Source organism: Alexandromys fortis, unplaced genomic scaffold (assembly GCF_014885135.2).
Source record: "Alexandromys fortis isolate MF-2015 unplaced genomic scaffold, M_Fortis_MF-2015_v1.1 scaffold_3, whole genome shotgun sequence".
Lineage (NCBI taxonomy): Eukaryota > Metazoa > Chordata > Mammalia > Rodentia > Cricetidae > Alexandromys > Alexandromys fortis.
In genome coordinates this window covers 11260584-11279841 of record NW_026067909.1, presented here as the reverse complement: position 1 = coordinate 11279841, position 19258 = coordinate 11260584, and the positions used below count along the sequence as shown (strand labels likewise).

Below are 19258 nucleotides of genomic sequence, written 5' to 3'. Positions count from 1 at the left end.
ATCTTTTTAATTGATTTTAATTTAATTTTATTGTAGTCAAAGGACATATGACTTGACTAATTTTAAGTTTGTGAAGTTTTTTTCACAGCTCAGAATATGATCTGTCTTGGCATGTGCTCTCTTTGTAGCTGGCAGCCATGTTTATTCTGCTGTTGTTGGGAGGAACGTTCTACCAGGGTTAGTTAAGTCAACTTGATTGAAAGTATTGTTTGGATCTGACTTTAGTTTGACCTTTATGTCTAACTACAGCATCTCCAGCAATAGAGGTATTAAAATATATAACACTAGTAATAGATACACACCTTATACATACACCATAGGATCTGATGTGGGATATTTTATCATTATTTTTTCTAAATAGTCACAAATCTGGGACTGTATTTCCTCTTTTGGAGTATAAGTTTAAATGCCAGAAGCATCACTGTTCAGAAGAGTAAAGTGATGAACCCAATTCCAACAAAATAAAAAGTTTAAAGCTTGTGGAGCACTTTCCCATCAGAGCCAAGCTAGTTTTCAGACTCTGTGTAGCAGGTGAACACCACAAAATTATTGGCATAAATATTTGCCTAGAAACAACACAAACCAGTTTCAAAAGAATTTAAAATGACAGTCATTAATGCTCATGTCACAGTAAGTAGGTAAAAGCAGGATTAAAACTGAGCATTCAATGTGGACCCAACCCAGGGATGACAGTCATCAAAGCTGGGGTGTAGCCAGGGAGAGGACAGTTGTCCAAAACCTAGCAGCTATAAGACAAAAGCTGTTTTTTTCTTTATCATCTTCTCTGTATTCATGTTTTACATTGAATATGAGCAGAAAACTCTATCTCTTTTTTTGTTTTGTTTTGTTTCGTTTTTCGAGACAGGGTTTCTCTGTGGCTTTGGAGCCTGTCCTGGAACTAGCTCTGTAGACCAGGCTGGTCTCGAACTCACAGAGATCCGCCTGCCTCTGCCTCCCGAGTGCTGGGATTAAAGCATCGCCTGGCCCAGAAAACTTTATCTCTTAAATGATGTGAGTACATGACTTTTTTGTTTTGCATTCTCTCATACCCTTTCCTGATATGCAAAACTGTCAGTATCAAGGGATTGCAGAACTTCAATAAACACCATCAGAAAGTGGCAGAGAGAAACATAGGCTAAATGCAAATCCTAGTTTTACTGAAAAACCCTGTTAATGGAAATTGTAACAACAAACAAAGCAATTTGTACCTGAGCTTTACCTCGAGATTATAAAAATTCTTTTGTTCATGCATAATGCTTGCTTCCTGCTATAAAAAGGCTATTTTGGAAATTGCCCATTGCCACAGATATAGAAATCCAATCTCTGGCTGTGGTCACATACAACTGGTAATCTTTGTGTGCCCCATGGAGTTTTTATTCCTTCCTTTTTCTGGAATAAAGTTTGCTTCTGGTTTAATAGATAAAAAAAAAAAAAAAAACTTCAAAGTAGATGTATTTTCTTAAAGACACAGGCTGCAGTGTGAAGATGATTAGGCAGATGTACCAGGTGGGAAAGTCCAGCTATGGGACAAGACAGCAATGGCTAAGTAAAGCACTGCTGGAAAGATGCGGGGAAACCAGGCCCTTGTAAGTCACATGACCCTTCTAGGTATACAACAGCCATTACCAGTTCACAATTCCTTCCAAGGTGGGCCCACTGATTCATCTATTCATCCATCATGAAGACTAGACTTGAGGTGACAAAAAGGAGGTAAAAATGCAGGATGATAGGGCTGTGTTATCAGTGGCAGTACCAAAGAGAGGGGGAGTCATCAGGATACTGGGAATAGAAATGAGAAGCCAGATGCAGTCCTGATGAGAAGGTTCTGATCCAGGCTCAAAATATACCTAAGAAACTATGATCAGCCTTCTTACTGGCCCCTCCATAGCCTACATCCCATCAGTGAGGTAGGTTCTCTACCCCAAAGTCCTGATCAACTTCCTCAGGATACGGAGGCTGCTGCGGGTCATTTGTGACAACTGGGAGGGTCATTAGAAGTTTTGATCAAGTCCAGCCAAAGTCCTGAGCTACTATCGCACCTGAGACCCAGAACAACTGTGCAGGTGGCAGAGGCGCTATAAGCCTACAATTGTCCTACATCAGGTCTTGCTCTCCCACCCTGGTGGCTCTGATGCAGCAAAGTGGGAAGACTGAGAAGTCACAGAAGAACTGCTCTGCAGCTGGCACTGACCTCACACTGGAAGTTTCCCAAGGCTAATCTATAAACCACCTGCTTCATAGTAACATGGGTGCCTGTTACAGATTCCACAGTCAAGACAACCCAAAGTATTGAGTGGGTCTGTAAATCTGCTGCGGATGAGCTCTGGCCTATGTGGAGAGAGGATTCTCTGACACAACGAGAAAGTGTCTGTGTTAAGCAGCAAGCAGACCTAAAATCTGCTCCCTGCAAGAAGACAAGTTTGTGGAAACAGAATGGCTGCCTTGCACATACCTCTGCGCTCCTCTGTAAAAGAGGCTCTGGAATCAGCCTGAGAACTGACAGTGGAGCAGGTGCAGCAGGGCAGAACACATTCAGCCTGAACCAGGTGGCCTGGGTCTCAGCCTACCTGAGTAGTCACATGTGGACTCTGATGGCCCCTAAAGAAAGAAAGTGAATCTGGAATCTTCATAAGGCAAGAGGTGATAACTGGGACTCCTCCCCAGTGTAAAACTAGGCCTTATAGAGACCTGTTATCAAAAGAGAAGACTCAAGGGAAACATACAAAAACAAAGCAAATAAATAAGCCCACACATTGGTAGGTAGGGGAATGAGGGAAATTCACTGGTCTTGCTCTATTCTTCCTGATGTATAAAAGCAAAGGGCCCTGCTTGACCTGCATGACAGAGGCCTGTTCTCTAAGAGATGAGCTTCCACACCAGTACATGAACTCTCTAGAAAATCTAGCCCAAAGCTGAGGCCCTGAAGACCTTGCCTGGCTTTCCTGAGCTGTCCTATATGAGAGAAGATATAGCACCTCCCCCAGATATGTGCTCTCCCCCAGATACCCCACAGACAAAAGGTACTATAAACAAGAGTCTACACTACATGAAATTAGACTCCAGGTTCTACAGATGTTGAATTTATCAATAGAGGCTGAAAAAATAAACATGTTCATGTGACTTCAAAATGAAAAGTTGTAAAATGAAATATAAGAGGTATTAGGTGCTAAAACCAAGGCTGATTTAAAGGTCCACATGAGAATATACAGAAATGAGGAAATATACAATAACTAAAATGACTATTTCATTAGATGGGTAAGGCAGTGGATGAGACATTCCTGCAGTTAGGAACGGCAGCAAGTACAAACATAGTATGAGTAGCCTAAGAAAGACATGAGGCAGCCGGGGACAAGGTGAGATGGTCCAGGTGAAGATTCAAGAAAGGGACTTGGAAGATAGCTCAGTCTGAAAGTGTTTGGTTCACAAACATGAAGACCTTGGTTTGATTCCCACAAAACTGTATGATATGGTGACATGTGCTTGCAATCCCAGCAGTGTGGAGGCAGAGAGACAGGAGGATTCCTGGGGCTCACTGACCAGCCTAGCCTGATTAATAAACTAGAGCTCATTAACGAGAGACTCCATCTCTGAGAAGGAGATGGTGTTTCTGAGAATGACACCCAAAGTTGTCCACTGGCCCTCACACATATACATATGTACACAACAGTTTCTAGTAGATATGGGAGCCACTTTGCTTGCCTGATGCAAGATATACGACCTCAGATTCAAAAGTCAGTACCACACCCCATGATTGAAAAAAATGATCCACCACTTTGATACATCATATTTGTATAACTAAACTCAGAATTTTCAGAGTCATCATGGGGTGAAAAGGTCATGTACAAAGAGGTGCAATTTTCCCAACTGAACCATCATCCAGGAGCAAGAAACAATAAAAAGACAGAATCCAGCTGCAGCTGAATGCTCACCAAGACCATCCCTAGGGGAAGCCTAAACTCCCAGAAGAAAGAAGTCTAGTTAAATCTGTGAGCAAGCCTCAGTGGTTCACACCAGCAGCGATGTGAACAAGTAATGCAGAGGATTGTTTGAATAGGCAAAACCAAAACACTGGGCAACAGCAGCCTGGAGGTGTGTATTGTGGGGGCAGGCAGGGTGACAGCACCTAGAACACACCCAGGTCTCCTGAGGCTCAAAAGATGGATCCGCATGATATCGAGATCATAAAAGTATTTAAAATGTGACTCTATGGGAGCCATAGAAATTCACACACAGGCAGGCACCCAGCCTGGAGTAGCGGAGTGCACCCAGAAAATGCCTCTGTCACTGACAGCTTTGTGAACTCCTGGAAGTCAGGGCTGCTGCTTGACACACCTTGGAAGACCTACTACATTTGTGGGAACAATCAAGCCCCACCCACAGCAGGATCTCTGCATAAATGTACCCACTCCATGGCTGCCAGTATGTTAGATGTCCACTAAGGCCACAGGTGAGTACTCAGGATTCCTAAGGGCAGTAGTAGTCAGGTCACCAATGTTGGGCTTCTCCATGATCTAGGGCCCTGGGCCTTGCTCTGCACCTTCTCCTTGGACCTGGATATCAATCTCTTGAATGCTAGTGGCATGTGGCTTGAGTCCTCCAGAGTGCGGGGCAATGCCTATCAGACCTAGATAGTTCCCTGTGTCCTCTCTAAGCTGTTGGCATTACTCCTGTCTCCTGGCAAGAGAGGTGGGCCTTCTAGGGGAGGAGCAGACTCCTGCCTGCTTTTCACAGTGCATCTCTTTAAGGGGGCACACTCCCATTTTCACTGCAGGGTAGACTGGGAAGAGATCCTTTCCCTTACCTGCTTCCACCACTCCAAGTCCACTATACCTGCACACATCTCATAGGTGAGCCTAAAAGAGTTTTCTTAGGATATGTGTGTGTCCTTGGGAGGTCCCTGAATGATTCTGGGTCTCTGTCCAGCCATTTTGGTTGGGATAGCACTGCAGCCCACTTCTACCTTCAGCATACACTGAAAGGACTGTCTGCATGTGGATTTTTGCACACCATGAACAGGTATGTGTCCTATGCTAGAACAAGATTATGGCTTCCTAGTTCTCACACACAGATGAGGTCCAAGTCTTGGTTTGGCCTGGCACTAAAAGTCAGTGTGACTGCTTGGGATCTGCCTCGTGGGAGCAGACACTCTGGGGCTTTCCCAGTGATATCCCTCCCCCACTGGGATTAGCACCCGTCTCCATGCCAGAGTGTCCAAGATTCCTAAGAGCCTCTTAGATAAGGAGACTTGGGTATATCAGGTAACCCGTGGGGTAGGGGTTGCCCTGGATCCTTAGAGGGACCAGACCAGTAGCTCAGTCTCCAAAATCTGGTGGCTCTGGTCTAGGCTGACTTATCTTATTAATAGAAAGAGACAGCGCCGTGTGGGAGCATTCGACAAGCAGTGCTGCTTTCTCCGCTCGTGTACCTCATTAACATGCCACAGACATCACTGCGGACTTCATAACACTAAGCAGGCTGAATGGACGGCAGGGACACTGCTGCCCCGTATTCAGAAAACATCGAGTGATGCTTCTCCTGGGCAGGCACAGGGCTGCATCCCTGCCGCCTCTGCTCATGCCCAACCTGCCCATTAGCATTAGCAGAAAGCCCCTATTTGCATTGAGACAATGATCCTACCCCTGAAGCAGAGCTGCAGGGGCACTGGGCATTTGTTGGCACAATTGCCCTTTGTGCCCGCTCCAGTGGGCAGGCGGGGAATATGTCCCAGGGGCTCATGGAGATGTGGCCAGCCCTGAGCCAAATCCCCATGCCATCTGATGAGGACGTAGCAGCTTGGCGCTCAGTAGAGTGGGGCCCAGGCTGGGTCCTGACAGACGGGATGCCTAGGGTAGTCTTCAGGAGCATAGAACAGCTACAGCCTTTTTCTCAAACACTTCCCACCCTCCTGCCAAGATGTAGTAGTGGGAACAATGACACAAGCCACAGGTCTGCTGCCCCCAGACAAGCTGAACTTGGTGGGCTGGGGCCCTAACACCTGTGAGAAGAAGGATGAGGAACAATATTATTGGTCACCCTCTGCTATACCTAAAACTGTCCTTACAACTGCCAACAAGCTGCAAGTTTCTGGAACATTCTACTTAGTACCAACACATTCTGGCAGGTCCCAGGCATTGGGAAGAAATCTGAGAAGGATGGAACAAGCCTAAATGACAGAATAACAGAGGGGCATAGCATCAACACAGGAGAGTGTTGGATACACATTGTCGGTCTGGATCCTCAGTTCCCATCCTACCAAAGATGCAATGTCAGTGCCTATTCCCTGCCTGACCACATAGCACCTAAGGCTTGCCATAACTCTTGGCAGCCCAGATACTGAAACTGGATGTCCAGTCCCCAACAGGACACTCAAATGAAGCCTTCCCTTGGAGCCTGGGACTCATTGAAGGTAAGCAGGAATAATTCTGAATGAGAGGGTAGATTCTGACTGCAGAAACCAGGCCCACAGGAGCCAGCACTAGGCCCTGGGTTTTCTATCATTGCTAGAGTGAGCAAACAGTCAAAGAGGAAGTGAGATGAACACCTATGCCTTTGGCTCAACCTTCCAGCTCTCCAATTGGAAGAGGATTCTCCCCAACCTCAAGTGCTAAGGCCCAACTATCATTTCTTTGTACTTTCAGTCAGATGTCCCCTCCACTTAGGACTGCATCTTGGGCAGGGACTTTAGGAATGTTTGTGAGGTCTCTCCTCCCTGTCTTTCAGAAAGTGGTTCTTGGACTCTCCCAATTCATGAATTCTTGGGTCCCTTAGATAAAATAGGAAAGCATTTACATAGAACTTTCTTGCACATCCGTATGACATCTCCAGACTCTTTAGAAAAACAACTGCCATGTAATAACCTGCTAACTAATTGAGTCAGAGGATGCAGAACCTGTGGACACTGGGATAGCTGAACCATTTGCCTCAGTATATAGTCCTGAGAGGAATCAGTCAGCAAGATAGTGTAAGGGATTTCCCAGGAGATGCTGAGAAAAAAAAATGTGGTGCGTATAGCCACATCCCAGTCCCAGTGACAGATCATTATCTCAATACCCACACTGACTCAGAGGAGGAAAAAGGCCAGAACCATTCAAATCAAGTTACAGACAGCTGCTAGAGAATTCAATCATTCACTGTGAGCTGGGTACTGAAGTTTTCAGAGAGAGAATGAGAGCTGCAGGGAGAACTGGGTTCCTTCCACAGCCACCTATGCTGTCTCCCAAGGGTTATGCTGCAAATTCAAAGTCTCCACTTTGTATTTGGGGCCAGGAATGTGAGAATCCTAGACCCATGCAGCCGTGTCTCATGGGAAAGTACTCAACAATATACCGTGATAACAGAAACAGTACATGTACCTCCAGAGAAGTCTCTCTGGTCAGTGGATACCTGGTGCTCCTGCTGTGGTCCCCAATAAAGGCGTCTCCAGACCAAAGGAAAGATGTGCCAAGAGTGCTCACAGCCTATCTGCCCTGTATCTGGTGACCCAGAGGCATATCTGGGGGCATGCCACATTCCCACTCTGTGGCCTGGAAAATACGCCTAACCTCTCCAAGTTTCCTTCTCAAGTGTTGCAGAGCCTCGCTGTGGCTTAACAAAGGCAAAACTTGAACTGGGACCCAGCATCCAAAGCTTGGACAGGTCTGCAGTCTAATAACCAGGTCCCATGAGCCAGGCCTCATCCAAGCCCCACAGTGGGATGAATATAGAGGAACAGCTCTGGTGAGAGCAGATATAAACCTAGGGCTTTAAGAAGTGTCTGCCCATCAAGGTGCTAACCCCAATTCCATACGTTCCCATGATTTCACCAACCATTCACTGGCTCTCCAGAGCCTGCAGAGGCCTCATCTCTACCACCCTCACCTCGGGACTACCCTGTCAGTGGGCAAATCTCTAAGAGGTCACCCTAGCCATTTTTCAAATACAGAAACTTGGGTGCTGAAAAATAGAGGTCCAGTGAATAGGACATATGTGCCTCCTTCCCTTTTGTGGCAAGGTCAGGCCATGCTGACTCCCAACGTCAAAGGCAGTTGTAGGCCTCCTCTCAGAAGACTGTACTTCCTTCGGAAAGGCAAGGGGAACACGGCATCAAAGCTTCCAGAAACTTCCAGGTCTACTCTGCCTTCCATCCTCCTGTAGCAGAGACCTCAAAGCTATGTTTGGGCTCCCAAGGTAGGCAGAGACTGTGTGTGCAAAGGTTCCTTATGGAGAGAGTGCCAGGAGAGGACTGGGGGTGGCATGGAAGCTCCCCAAGCCAGAATGACGCTGCTACAGGGTCAGCACTGAGGGCCCTGGCGCTGCACACATGTGTGCTTGCTTACCTGAGCTGTCATAGCCATCAGGGGAGAAATGGTCTGGCCTCCGATCCTCTGGAGGATCATATGTGATGTGAGGGATATTGAATATTTTCTCTCCAGGACTCATCCCATTATCCTTGTCCAGCTTGAACTTCTTCTTCTTTACCTAAAATGTTCACATGATGAATGGCAGCTCCTGAGCACCATCTGCCAGATCGTCAACCAGCCCCAGAGCACCTGTAGAGTCCTGAGTCCAGCCTTGAGATATGTACCCTTGAGGGAACTTGGGTCAGAGGCTGAGCTCTAACGCCCTCAAACATTGATGGAGTGAGGTTTCAATGTGCTGATGTTGCTGGAGGGATCAGGGTATGACTTGGCCCAGTGTGGCCCTCTGTGAGCCTTAGCCTAAGAAAGGCAGACAGACCAAAAAAATAAAAACAGGACAATAGTAGGCTGTAAATATGCAAGCTTGCACCAGGACAGTATGGCTGAAGGCCAAGGCAGCAAAGTAAATGGTGGGAGATACACTAGGAGCACTGGAGCCTCTTTAAAGAGGTCTCCTGGCTGGGTGGTGGTGGCACACACCTTTAATTCCAGCACTCGGGAGGCTGAGGCAGGCAGATCTTTGTGAGTTCGAGAATAGCCTGGTCTACAGAGCAAATTCCAGGACAGCCAAGGCCACATTAGAAAATCCTGTCTGGGAAAAAAAATCAAACCAAAACAAGCAAAGGGGTCTCTTGGATAAAGTGGGGGAGCAGGTTGTGTGAAGCCAGGGAGAACATCCAGGCAAAGGGAAGAGCAAGCTCAAGTGTCCAATGACAATTGGAAGCTGGGAAGATTGTCTCTTCAAGGAAAGTGAAGTTGAGGGCCAGCAAGAGGAAGAGCTCTTTTCCTCAGTGCTCCAGGTAGATGACAGGTCTCCTGCCCACAGCTGCTGAAACCTCCCTCCTCTGTGATCTAGCGCTCCTACCTTCCCCTCTGCCTGCTTTACCCAACAAGGAAAACCAGCACCACGATCCTCTCAAGAGCGTTCTTCTAGCAGTTGATGGAGCCAGCCCATCCTATTTCAGAAGTACTCTCTTTAAACCTATCCTGGTCTTGGCATGGCCAGTCCAATATGGCTCCAAGGACAGAGGACATGAGGACAGCAGGGATCAGGTCAGACTTCCTCTGAATGGTGGTGGGACCCCAATGAGCACTACCCTCAATGGCAATACTAGGGTTTCACATTCAGCCTCTCCAGCTTCCTGAGCTGCTAACATTCAATCCCCATTCTGGTGACGGGTAAGATTGCTTACCATGACAGACTTCTTAGGCTTGGGGCTAGGGGACAGCAGAGGGTGGCTCCGGGCATGCTTCCGGACATAGATCTTCCAGGTGGATGAGTCAGGGTTCTCAGCAGCATAGCACCTCCATGCAGTCTGATACCAGATAGAGGGGAGAGGAAAGAGGAGTCATTGATCCAGCCATTCAGTGGTACCTCTTGGAAAACCTTGAGCTCTTCCCAGGGCCCCAGGCCCCTTCCCTGGCAGCAGGACCTGGCCCTCTAGGGCTAGGAAGGGAACTGCCTTATGCGTCAACTATCAGTCATAACTCAGATGCTAACAAGACCTTTGCCTGTGACCTGAATCCCTCCTGAAGAGTGGCCTCGAGCAAACCTCAGACACATCAGCTAAGGCAGAGTTAGACACTCAGGTTTACCTAGAGGAAGATAGTGGAAAAGGGTTGCCCAGGCCTGTGTGAACACCAGCAGGGTGTGGAACACCAGCAGGGACCAGCATGAGGTGAGGCTTCAAGTGCTAGCCTGTGACTATGAGGAGCCTCTGATGACTACAAATGAATCTCTTGGCCAGCATTCTAGAGGGACAATCCCTTCCCTTAGTCATCACAGCAAGATGACCTGCAGAAGACCCTGGAGGGGCCTGAGGGAACCAAGGCAGCAAGAAGAGGAAGAAACACATGCCAGAACCTCTTATGGGGACATATCACAATGGCTTTGTCACTAGAGGCCCTATGGGCATAAGAAAGCAAAACTGGTTCAAAGTTCTACATGCTGGCAAAGCTTCTGGGAAGACAGCCCCACACTGTGACAGGAATCTAGCACAGACACCAAACCCAGGCAGGGATACCTATGACCCGGGACAGTTTAGAGGCCCTTCCAAGGGTTGTATGTTTCACGCACACCCTATGTGGGCAGCTCCACTTGAACTAGAGGGGTTCACACAGTGGTTATAGCCACTACTCTGGTTAGATGGTTATGTCCACACCCAGGCTATGTTGGTCATGTAGAGCACCCGTGCTCTGAGTTCTCACCTGACCTTAGCTCGGTTAGCAATAAAAACCAGAGACCCAGTTTGCAACGGTTCTCTTTACCATTGAAAGGCAGTCCAGGTCTCTGGAGTGTTCCTAAGGGCCTAGAGAACAGTAGCAAAGCCCACCATTTCTTCAGTTACATTTAGAGCCTTCTTGCTCTTTGCTCTCAGGCTCTGCTGTCACTAACTCCCAACCTTCTGAGAAGTGGCCTGTGCTGTCTGACTATTGTACTTACTATTCCCACAAATGGCCACTGGTCACGGTAAAAGCTGGGTCCTGGTCCACCAGGCCTCCTCTCTCTGACTTGTCCCTGTCCACACAGGCTGTCTGGCAGAGTACAGACTGGCTGAGTGGCTATGGTCAGGCCTCATGCTATCCTGCAAGTATGGCTGTCAATGGGAATAGTATAGGAAGTAATGATCCTGCATTTTCGTGCCCATCCTGCCATCCCAATAATGGGTATTTTCCCAGAGAGCCACCTTACCATGGGAGGAGCCACAGCAAAAGGACCCATTCCTCTCAGGCAGTAGGCATGGCTGGAGGGGCTTCCTGCCCAAGCACATAACACTAACAGCCCACCGGGCACAGCACATACCTGGATGAGGGATGCCGCGGCTGGGATCTGCCGGTTGAAGTGCTTCTGCCTCTGCTTCTGTTGGACCTTCAGGGCAAACCCAGAGCCAAGTATCCCCTGGTAAGGGACACAAGGTGTCTATTGTCACATGGGTCATGCTGGCCAATACTCAACAAAGGACAAAGGCCCCAAGGAAGAGCAAGAGGAGCAAAAGGCACCTGGAGACCAGGCATGCACAGTGCCCAGGGCTGTGGCAAGGCAGCCACCACCAGGAGGTGGGTAGGAGACACAGCAGATGCCCGAGGGGAGCAGGAGTTTGAGGCTGTGCTTGGCCAGGAGCCCACGGCTACTGCAGCCAGGGTAGCCAAGAAGAGCAATGACAGAGAGTGTTACCTTAGCAATAGGGGGCCACGCAGGAGACATATACCATATGTTATAACTTATGCCTATATGTCACACATGCACATACAACAGACACATGAACACATCTTATCTCCCATGTGCTGTAGAGACTCATGCAACAGATACTATATAGACATGGAACATATGCGCAAATATACGTATACACATGACACACATTAAATCAGAGATACATATATGAACACATGTACACAGAACATATGGTAAATATGCTATTCAAATGCAACACAGATACTTATACATTCAACACATGTACAGTATATACACACAACATGTATAAGAGACACCTACAATGACACATATATACAAGTAACCAGTGTGTGTCCCACATAGCACACATGTGTAGGCATAGGTCTATGGTTTCTGGAAAGGTCATGAAACAGAGTCACTCCCAGCTGCAGAGCAGGCCTACAGGTTCTGCCCAGTCTGCTCCCCTGGACCTTACTGCTTCTGTCAAGGGTCACGACAGGCTGCCTCTCATTCTACTTCAAGGGGGGCTCAGGAGTTGGGGCAAGGATGCAGGGGAAACAGAGGATAGGGTCCCCTTGGGCACCCACCGCTGGGAGTGCAAAGAAGGATATGGCGAAGACAGAGAAACAGGAGGCGATGGTCTTCCCGACCCACGTCTGGGGTACCTTATCCCCGTAGCCGATGGTGGTGACTGTGACCTACAAGGAAGAAGGACAGCAGTCAGTGGCTGGTGGGCTGAGAGCCTCAGAAAGGACACCCACCAGTTCCAAGCCAGTATCTTCATAACAAGAGAGACCAACCTAAAACCCTGTTCACCATAATAGTGAGGCACAGTTCTGAGGAAGTTCCAGGAACAGCACTGTGGTAAGTTGGTTAGTTCAAGTTTCTGTCTCCTTAGTCCCTCAGCTCTGACTACCACAGATGGCACAGCCCTGGGGTTGCAGAGAGGTTGGGATGTGCAGGACAGGCAAACAGCTCAGAGCCCACCCACAGGGGCCAGGTTTCCTGCCCCATCCCAAGGAGCCCTGTCTCGGCCACCAAAGTTGCAGTACACTGGCCCCCAGGAGGCCGGAAGTTCCCACTGAGGCCAGCGGTCCACAAAGCCCCAGGATGGGGCTGACATGCTGCTTCCTGCCACCAGCCCAGGGATCCAGATGTTTCATTTTTCCTTTTCAGAGAGAATAAGACAAGGCGCTAACCTTCTTCTCGGTGGGAGAGCAGCGTCCAGGGTGTGCAGTGGGACAATAGGAGTAAGGGACTGCCCCCCCAAGATCACCCCCTGCCATCTGTCATCTGAGGTTTACTCCTGAGGCCTCTGATGAGGGACTTGGGGGCCCACCCTGGCTGTGCCTAACTACTAGATCACACCATAAGTCTGCCTTGGTCTGGGGAAACCAGGGTGTCACACACACTCACACACAGCCACTGAGAACACAACATGCTGTCCAGGTCAGCCCTGCAGCTAAGGCAGGTCAGTGTGACGGGAGAGCCAATTGCTCACTCCAGATGCCTCAGCTGCCACACTGGGGTCCAAGTGACAACCACCCAGCCGAGACCTACATGAGAATCCCTAAATGACCCCTGGCCAATAGGGTCAGCAAGGACGGGGGGCCTGGGGAACACCATCTAATAGACTTCAAATGAAGGGAGGCCCAGAGAGGAAGCTCCAAGATCCCTCCAGACCATCACTGCCACGTCATTCCCAGACAGACTGCACTCTGGACCACTGCTGTTCCCCAGTGTCCACTAAGGAAGAGGGGAAGGTAAGAGAAGTATGGGAGTCAGAGGTGACCAGGCACACATGAATGGCTGCGGAGATGGGTGCTCGCAGCCCAGGAAGCACTCTGAGCAACCACAGCAGAGGAACAGAGGACAAGGACAGCAGGAGTCACCTCACAGTGCCAAGTTCATTACTCTAGCAGTATGCTAACAAGTCATGAAACAACAGGTCAGTCTCCCTGGATGGCAACCAACAGGACAGGCCACAGCTGGCCCAGGCCACCATTGGGCCACTCCCCTCAGGGCTGCACCAGGCTGTAGAGGGTGCATACTGGTGTTTCCCACAACTGCCCACATGAAATCTTCCCCACAATGTCATTATCCTTAAACAAATCCACACCCCACACACAAACAGAGGGCATAGCAAGCCATTCATGACTGGGCTCTTTAAAGGGACCACCCTGTTCTACATATGTGGCCATACAGTTGGAAATGTGTCTCACATGGAGACAGGGACACACACTCCCACTCCCGTACACATGAGGGAACATGCACCACCGACAGAGCCAAGACCGTGGGGGTGTGCATACACACTGCACAAGTTTACAAAGAGGTCTAGAGGTCACGCCCATGACTGACAGCCAGGGCACATGCTGTCCAGACATCTTAGGTGCACACACACACCTGAAACAGCTCTGAAAATGTAAACTGAAGCCAAGTCACTCCTGGGACTGAGGGCATGGCTGCCAGCAGGCTGCTGGATAAGAGGACCCAAGGGAGCCAAGTTCCTCGCTAGTAGTGTCTTCCCAGAGGGCCTGCACCGCACATGTGAGAGCTGGCCCACAGCTGCCTTCTCTAGGGAGTCAGGCACATGCCAGGAGCTACTTGTAAAGGCAGAGCTGGGCTGCAACCAGTGAGAGTTTAAGGTCATGTATGGTTTGTTTGAGGCTAGCCTGGGCTACATAAAACCCAGCCCCCACCCCCCCAAAAAAAAGTGGGAGAGAAAGAAAAGAACAAAAACATCTCTACAAGTGGAAGGGTAATGGTCTAGATGGCAAGCTGGGAAGAAGCACGGGTGAGTGGGGAGGAAATGAAGGAAAGAGACCTGCGGCCATGTTCCTGCCTTTCCCCTAAAGATCAGTAGGAGGAGGCTCCAGTGCAGCGGTCCTGAGTGCTGGACAGCCCCCATTGGAGGGCACCTAATTACTAGGAGCCTTTTCCTTCTCCCTGGGCCACCACAGACCTTCCAGTCCAGTTCATGAGATCTCACTCTTAAGTGCCCTGTCCCTGTCAAATTCTTTTTCCTGAAGTTACAGAGACAGCAACTCAGGAATGGGCCATTTTATAGAGCTGTCTAGAACCTGTCCCCAGCAGCCAGATCTGCAAGTCTTCTGGGACAATGAACAGAGGGGACCTTTCCAGGATCCAACCAACAGTAGGTCACCTGAGTAGATCACTGTCCCAATAACAGAACCTGTGGGGCAGGCTATGGTTCATGGTTCCCTTCCTCCTCCTGAATAGGCGGAAGGAAGAAGAGACTGGGAGGACTTCCGGAGCTAGTGGTACCTAGTCTTCTCCTTTTGAGTCTGGAGGCAGTCTGGCCCAGAACAATCATTGCTGGAGCTCAGCTTCCTGCATGCTCACTAACTTAACTCTTACTCATACTCATGGATTAGATGTGCCCGAAGAGGCTAGTTGGCATACCCAGGGCCACACAGCTGATACCTGGTGGGCATGGAATGTGAGTACAGCTTGGTCTCTACGGTGGTGCCACACTGTGTCACCCATGTATCTCATCTTTCACTACTTTCTGAGGCCATCTGCTTCCTCCAGGAGGAAGGGTACCTGGGAAGCTCTATTCCTGAGACTTGCGCAGGCACATCCTTGATGGCATGAGCTAAACCCCTGTGCACCCCTGGAGGGGCATTTCACTTGTATTTTAATAAATAAAGCTTGCCTGAGGATCAGAAAATTAAAACAGCCACACTGGCCAGCCTTACAGATCAGGCAATAATAACACACACCTTTAATCCCAGTAGCCACACTAGTTGCCATAGAAACCAGGCGGTGCCTGCCTTTAATCCCAGTGGTGCACGCCTTTAATCCGAGAACTAGAGCGGATTATAAAATGAGAGGAGACAGCTCTCAGTCTCAGTCTCATTCTGAGATTCCTAGGGGCAAGATCACCATTTAGGACTGAGGTCGAGGTAAGAGCCAGTGGCTGGCTGCTTTGCTTTTTGGATCTGAGTTTTTATTAAGCATGCTTCACACCACCATCACCAGATCTGCTGAGTCTATGTAATACATCTTGTAGGCACTGGCTACTGAACAGCAACCACAAGAAAATGGGCCTACTTTGTAGACTCCTAGCCATCTGATAAAGACCCCTCCTTGGAAAGGGCTCACTAGAAAGGGTCCTGGCAGGCTCTCAGCCCTTACTGCATGATACTTATAGAACCTACATGGAGGAGGAAAAGGCTGAATGCTACAAGCCCTGACCCCTGCTCTGGCCTTCATGTTTGCATAGTCAGAATAGTCCTGAAGAATGACACCTCCCACAGACAGTTCCACAGGATTTGCATGTGACCATCTGAGGAGACCTCCCCATCCCAAGGCCCCTCTAGCCTGGCTCTGCAGGATGCAGTCCAGCCTGGAAGGTGGGAACCTTCCAGAGCTTCCAGGTGAGGAAAGAAGCCCAGTCAGACTGAGTTTTTTTTTTTTTTTTTTTTTTTTTTTTTTTTAAGGGACTGAAAGGCAGGGTGGGGATCAAGTCTGCTCACTTGAAGTTCTGTATTTATCCACTCGGGGTAAACAGAGCCCAGCAGCCGCCTGTTTTCAGAGACCCCAGGCACTAAACAGAGGAGCCCGTGTTTGCAGAAACAGCTTTTCCCTCCACTCAAACCATAGTACAAACAAATGCATGCTGTTCCACAGTAAAGGAAAGGCCTGAGGAGCTCCCCAAATGCTTCACGGCCACACTCAGACATTACACTGGGGGTTCTGGGACCTCACACTCACGTAGGTGTTTCCACCAGAGGAAGGGACACAGTCCCATGGAGCAGGCACCTTTGTAGTCCAGCTGTAGGAATCCACAGTCTGGGAAGACAGGCAACCCCGCAAAATACAACCTGGATAATTACATTCTGGACTTAACTGTGTCCCCCACATGGCTCACCACCCCCATCACACACACAGACTCTGGTTTTATTCCAAATTACAGCCTTTCTTCTGGGTCCCCTGGGTGGATCCTAATCCAGTGATATGTGTCCATGTGAAACACAAAGGAACAACCCAGGATGCTCAGGCCATCAGAAACCAGAGTTAATAATGAACCTTCCAAGAGCTAGCACAGCCCTGCCCATGCCTCAGTTTCAGACTCTGGTCTTCAGAACTGTGGGATCTCGACAGAACAGGACATACTGAATCCACCTGTGGGCAGTGGACAGACTTTCCTGCCCCCATTCATCTGGTTTACTTGCTCAGTGAAGAAACACTGGCCAGAGGAGAACCCTCGGCTTCATTACAGCCTCTGCAGGCTAGCAAGGTGAGAGCAATTCCCACCCCTGCAGGCATGCCTCTATGCCTGGTCCTACCCTCAGCATACCTTAGGGGAAGCTAGTCCAGTCCCCAGGGTCCAGCCAGCACCCTTTGTGATAGGGGCCAGGGCTTGAGGTACAGCAGATAATGGAGGGGCCTGACCTTCTGAGCAGGGTGGGGACATAATCCCCTTGTGGGATAAAGGGAGACAAAGGAGATGTCTGTTCGGGCACAGGCTAAAGAACTCTGAGCCCGGCTTCCCCTGTCCTGTAGCACTCAAGTTCTGATTACCCTAGAGGTGCCAGGAACACAGCCTTGGGTTGCTCCCACCAGACAGCTGCAGAGACAGCCGCTAAATGAATGGGGGCTGTTGGCCCCCTGAGCTGGGTGCTGGGGGTCCTGGGCAGCCAAGGGCACAGGGCCTCATGGGAACAATGGCCAGGCCAGGGGTGCGCTGTGGCCAAGGCCTGGGTTGCAGCTGACAGAGTAGGCCGGAGCACCGGTGCCAAGCTGGGCACAAAGGGGCCGTGTTCCCGGCTGGCGGGCGGATGTTTGCACAGGTGTGGGAGTGGGGGCGCCTCTCTGCTGAGGGCTGGGGGGCCAGGGACCAGGGGGCTGGGAAGCAGCTCCTGCAGGAGGCTGGGAACGCAGGCAGGGCAGCACCGAGGCTGGACACTGTTAAGGTTGGGCACCACTTATCAGCCACACTGTGGGTAGTCACCCACTCACTTCCTGTTGTGCCTCAGTCAGCACTGCCCATCTCTCACCAGAGAATTCTGGCTTGGAGTAGTCTGCCCCCGCCCCCCCATGCGGGCCTAGCTACATCTCTGGGATGTTTCCCCCTACCACAGGCAAGCTTCCTAACTGGGGCACTGAGCTCTCTACTACCAATACTACTTCCTGTCATACCAGGGTATCTGGAGACATTGGCCCCCCAAAAGGTAGACAGAGGTGAACCTAGGGCCTGTCCCAACCTGGGAGCTTGCCAGCATGTCCTTACCTTCTCTAAGTTGTTTAGAATGCTGGAAACTTCCAAAAAGCAGACTGAATTGGCCAATGTCAAGAATTCCTGCTATGTGCCCTGCTTCCTGGGGGCACGTGAGAATTATGAGAACATGTGTTTGCCCCAGATCCCTGTCCCCACCTTAATCTAGAATCTCTGAGAGTGAACAGGCCTCAGAGATTGTTCATTCCTGGTCGGGGTATTTGGGGGACACTGAAACCAGGGCCCAATTCAGCCATCACCACCATGTATGGCTGTTTGCCCTGCGCCAGGTTCCCAGAGCCTGTGTTGTCCCTTTCTTTGGGTTGCCACAATCCAACCAACCTTTTCAGTAGCCTAGTGAGCTCCGAGTCCAACAGACTGAGAATGCTGCATGGGAAGGAGTTGGCTCTGGTATCCTCACACTCCCCCAGGGGTGCCAGCCCTGGTAGTTCCTCCAGGCATGATGGTGGCTCTGTACAACCTATTGCCCTCAGAGTTGAGGGGTGCGATAGAGTCGGGGGTAGCCCACAACTACCCTGAACTATGTGCTGCTGTTAGATATTTGTGTTCCCTGTGCATAGGAGTCACTGATGTCTAATGCCTGGACAAAGCCTGCTTTCAGAGAAGGACCTACAGGCCATGCGGCAGCCATCAACTTCTGCAGGACACTGGCAGTTAGAAAGCCCCCTAAATTGCCTTAGTCAGAGGCTTTTAGGCCATGAGCAATGGTTCCAAGGTCATAGACCAGTACTCCAAGAGTGTGCCTGGATTTCTTCAACACCATCTTCACCAGAACCTCTCTCTCTTCTGCCTGCTAGCCGACTCCTGGGGAGTCATATGTTCCCCCCATCCCCCCCATTTCTCTCTCTCTCTCTCTCTCTCTCTCACACACACACACACACACACACACACACACACACACACACACATGCCTGCACACAACATCACCACCCCTTGGGACATTCAGCCCTAGCATAAGAGGTCATCTGTCACACACCAGGCTCCATACATACTGGCAACTCAGCTGGTTTGAAGTCACCTAACCCAGGAGGCTCATGACCATCTTCATAACCTTAGGGCCTGGCTGGCCCTCATACTGTTGCTGCCTGGGGCAGTGAAGGACCATGTAAACCTCACATCCATAGAAACCCTGCTTCTTTCTCCCAGGCCCCAAGGACCGTGAAGATATTATGCCATCTCACGGCTTGATTCCTGGCACAGGTGTGCTCTCTGGGTCAGCACAGAGACCAAAGACATGAAAAGTGTGCATCTGACCCCTCCCTTCACTCTGAGCCCATGACCCCTCCAGGGCAAAGATCACCACAAGGTTGAGGTACCAAGCTCCGTGTGTCCCATCAGCTTTCCCTTCCAAAACAGAAGTTGAAAGATAACAGTGTTCAAATTTCAAAGCGGGGACCAGGGAACGCTTACTCTGGTACAGAGGGACCT

General features: G+C 49.8%; 1 protein-coding gene across 1 annotated transcript in view; it reads right to left on the bottom strand.

The window, feature by feature from the left end:
• Kcnq1 (potassium voltage-gated channel subfamily Q member 1) overlaps positions 1–19258 on the bottom strand; it is a 322854-nt gene that overhangs the window by 223370 nt on the left and 80226 nt on the right. The window contains exons 7-10 of the mRNA XM_050136686.1: positions 12156–12266; positions 11200–11295; positions 9590–9712; positions 8316–8457 (exon numbers count right to left, since the gene is read on the bottom strand). Of these exons, the coding sequence (XP_049992643.1) occupies positions 8316–8457; positions 9590–9712; positions 11200–11295; positions 12156–12266 (472 nt within the window). The remainder of the gene's footprint in view (positions 1–8315; positions 8458–9589; positions 9713–11199; positions 11296–12155; positions 12267–19258) is intronic.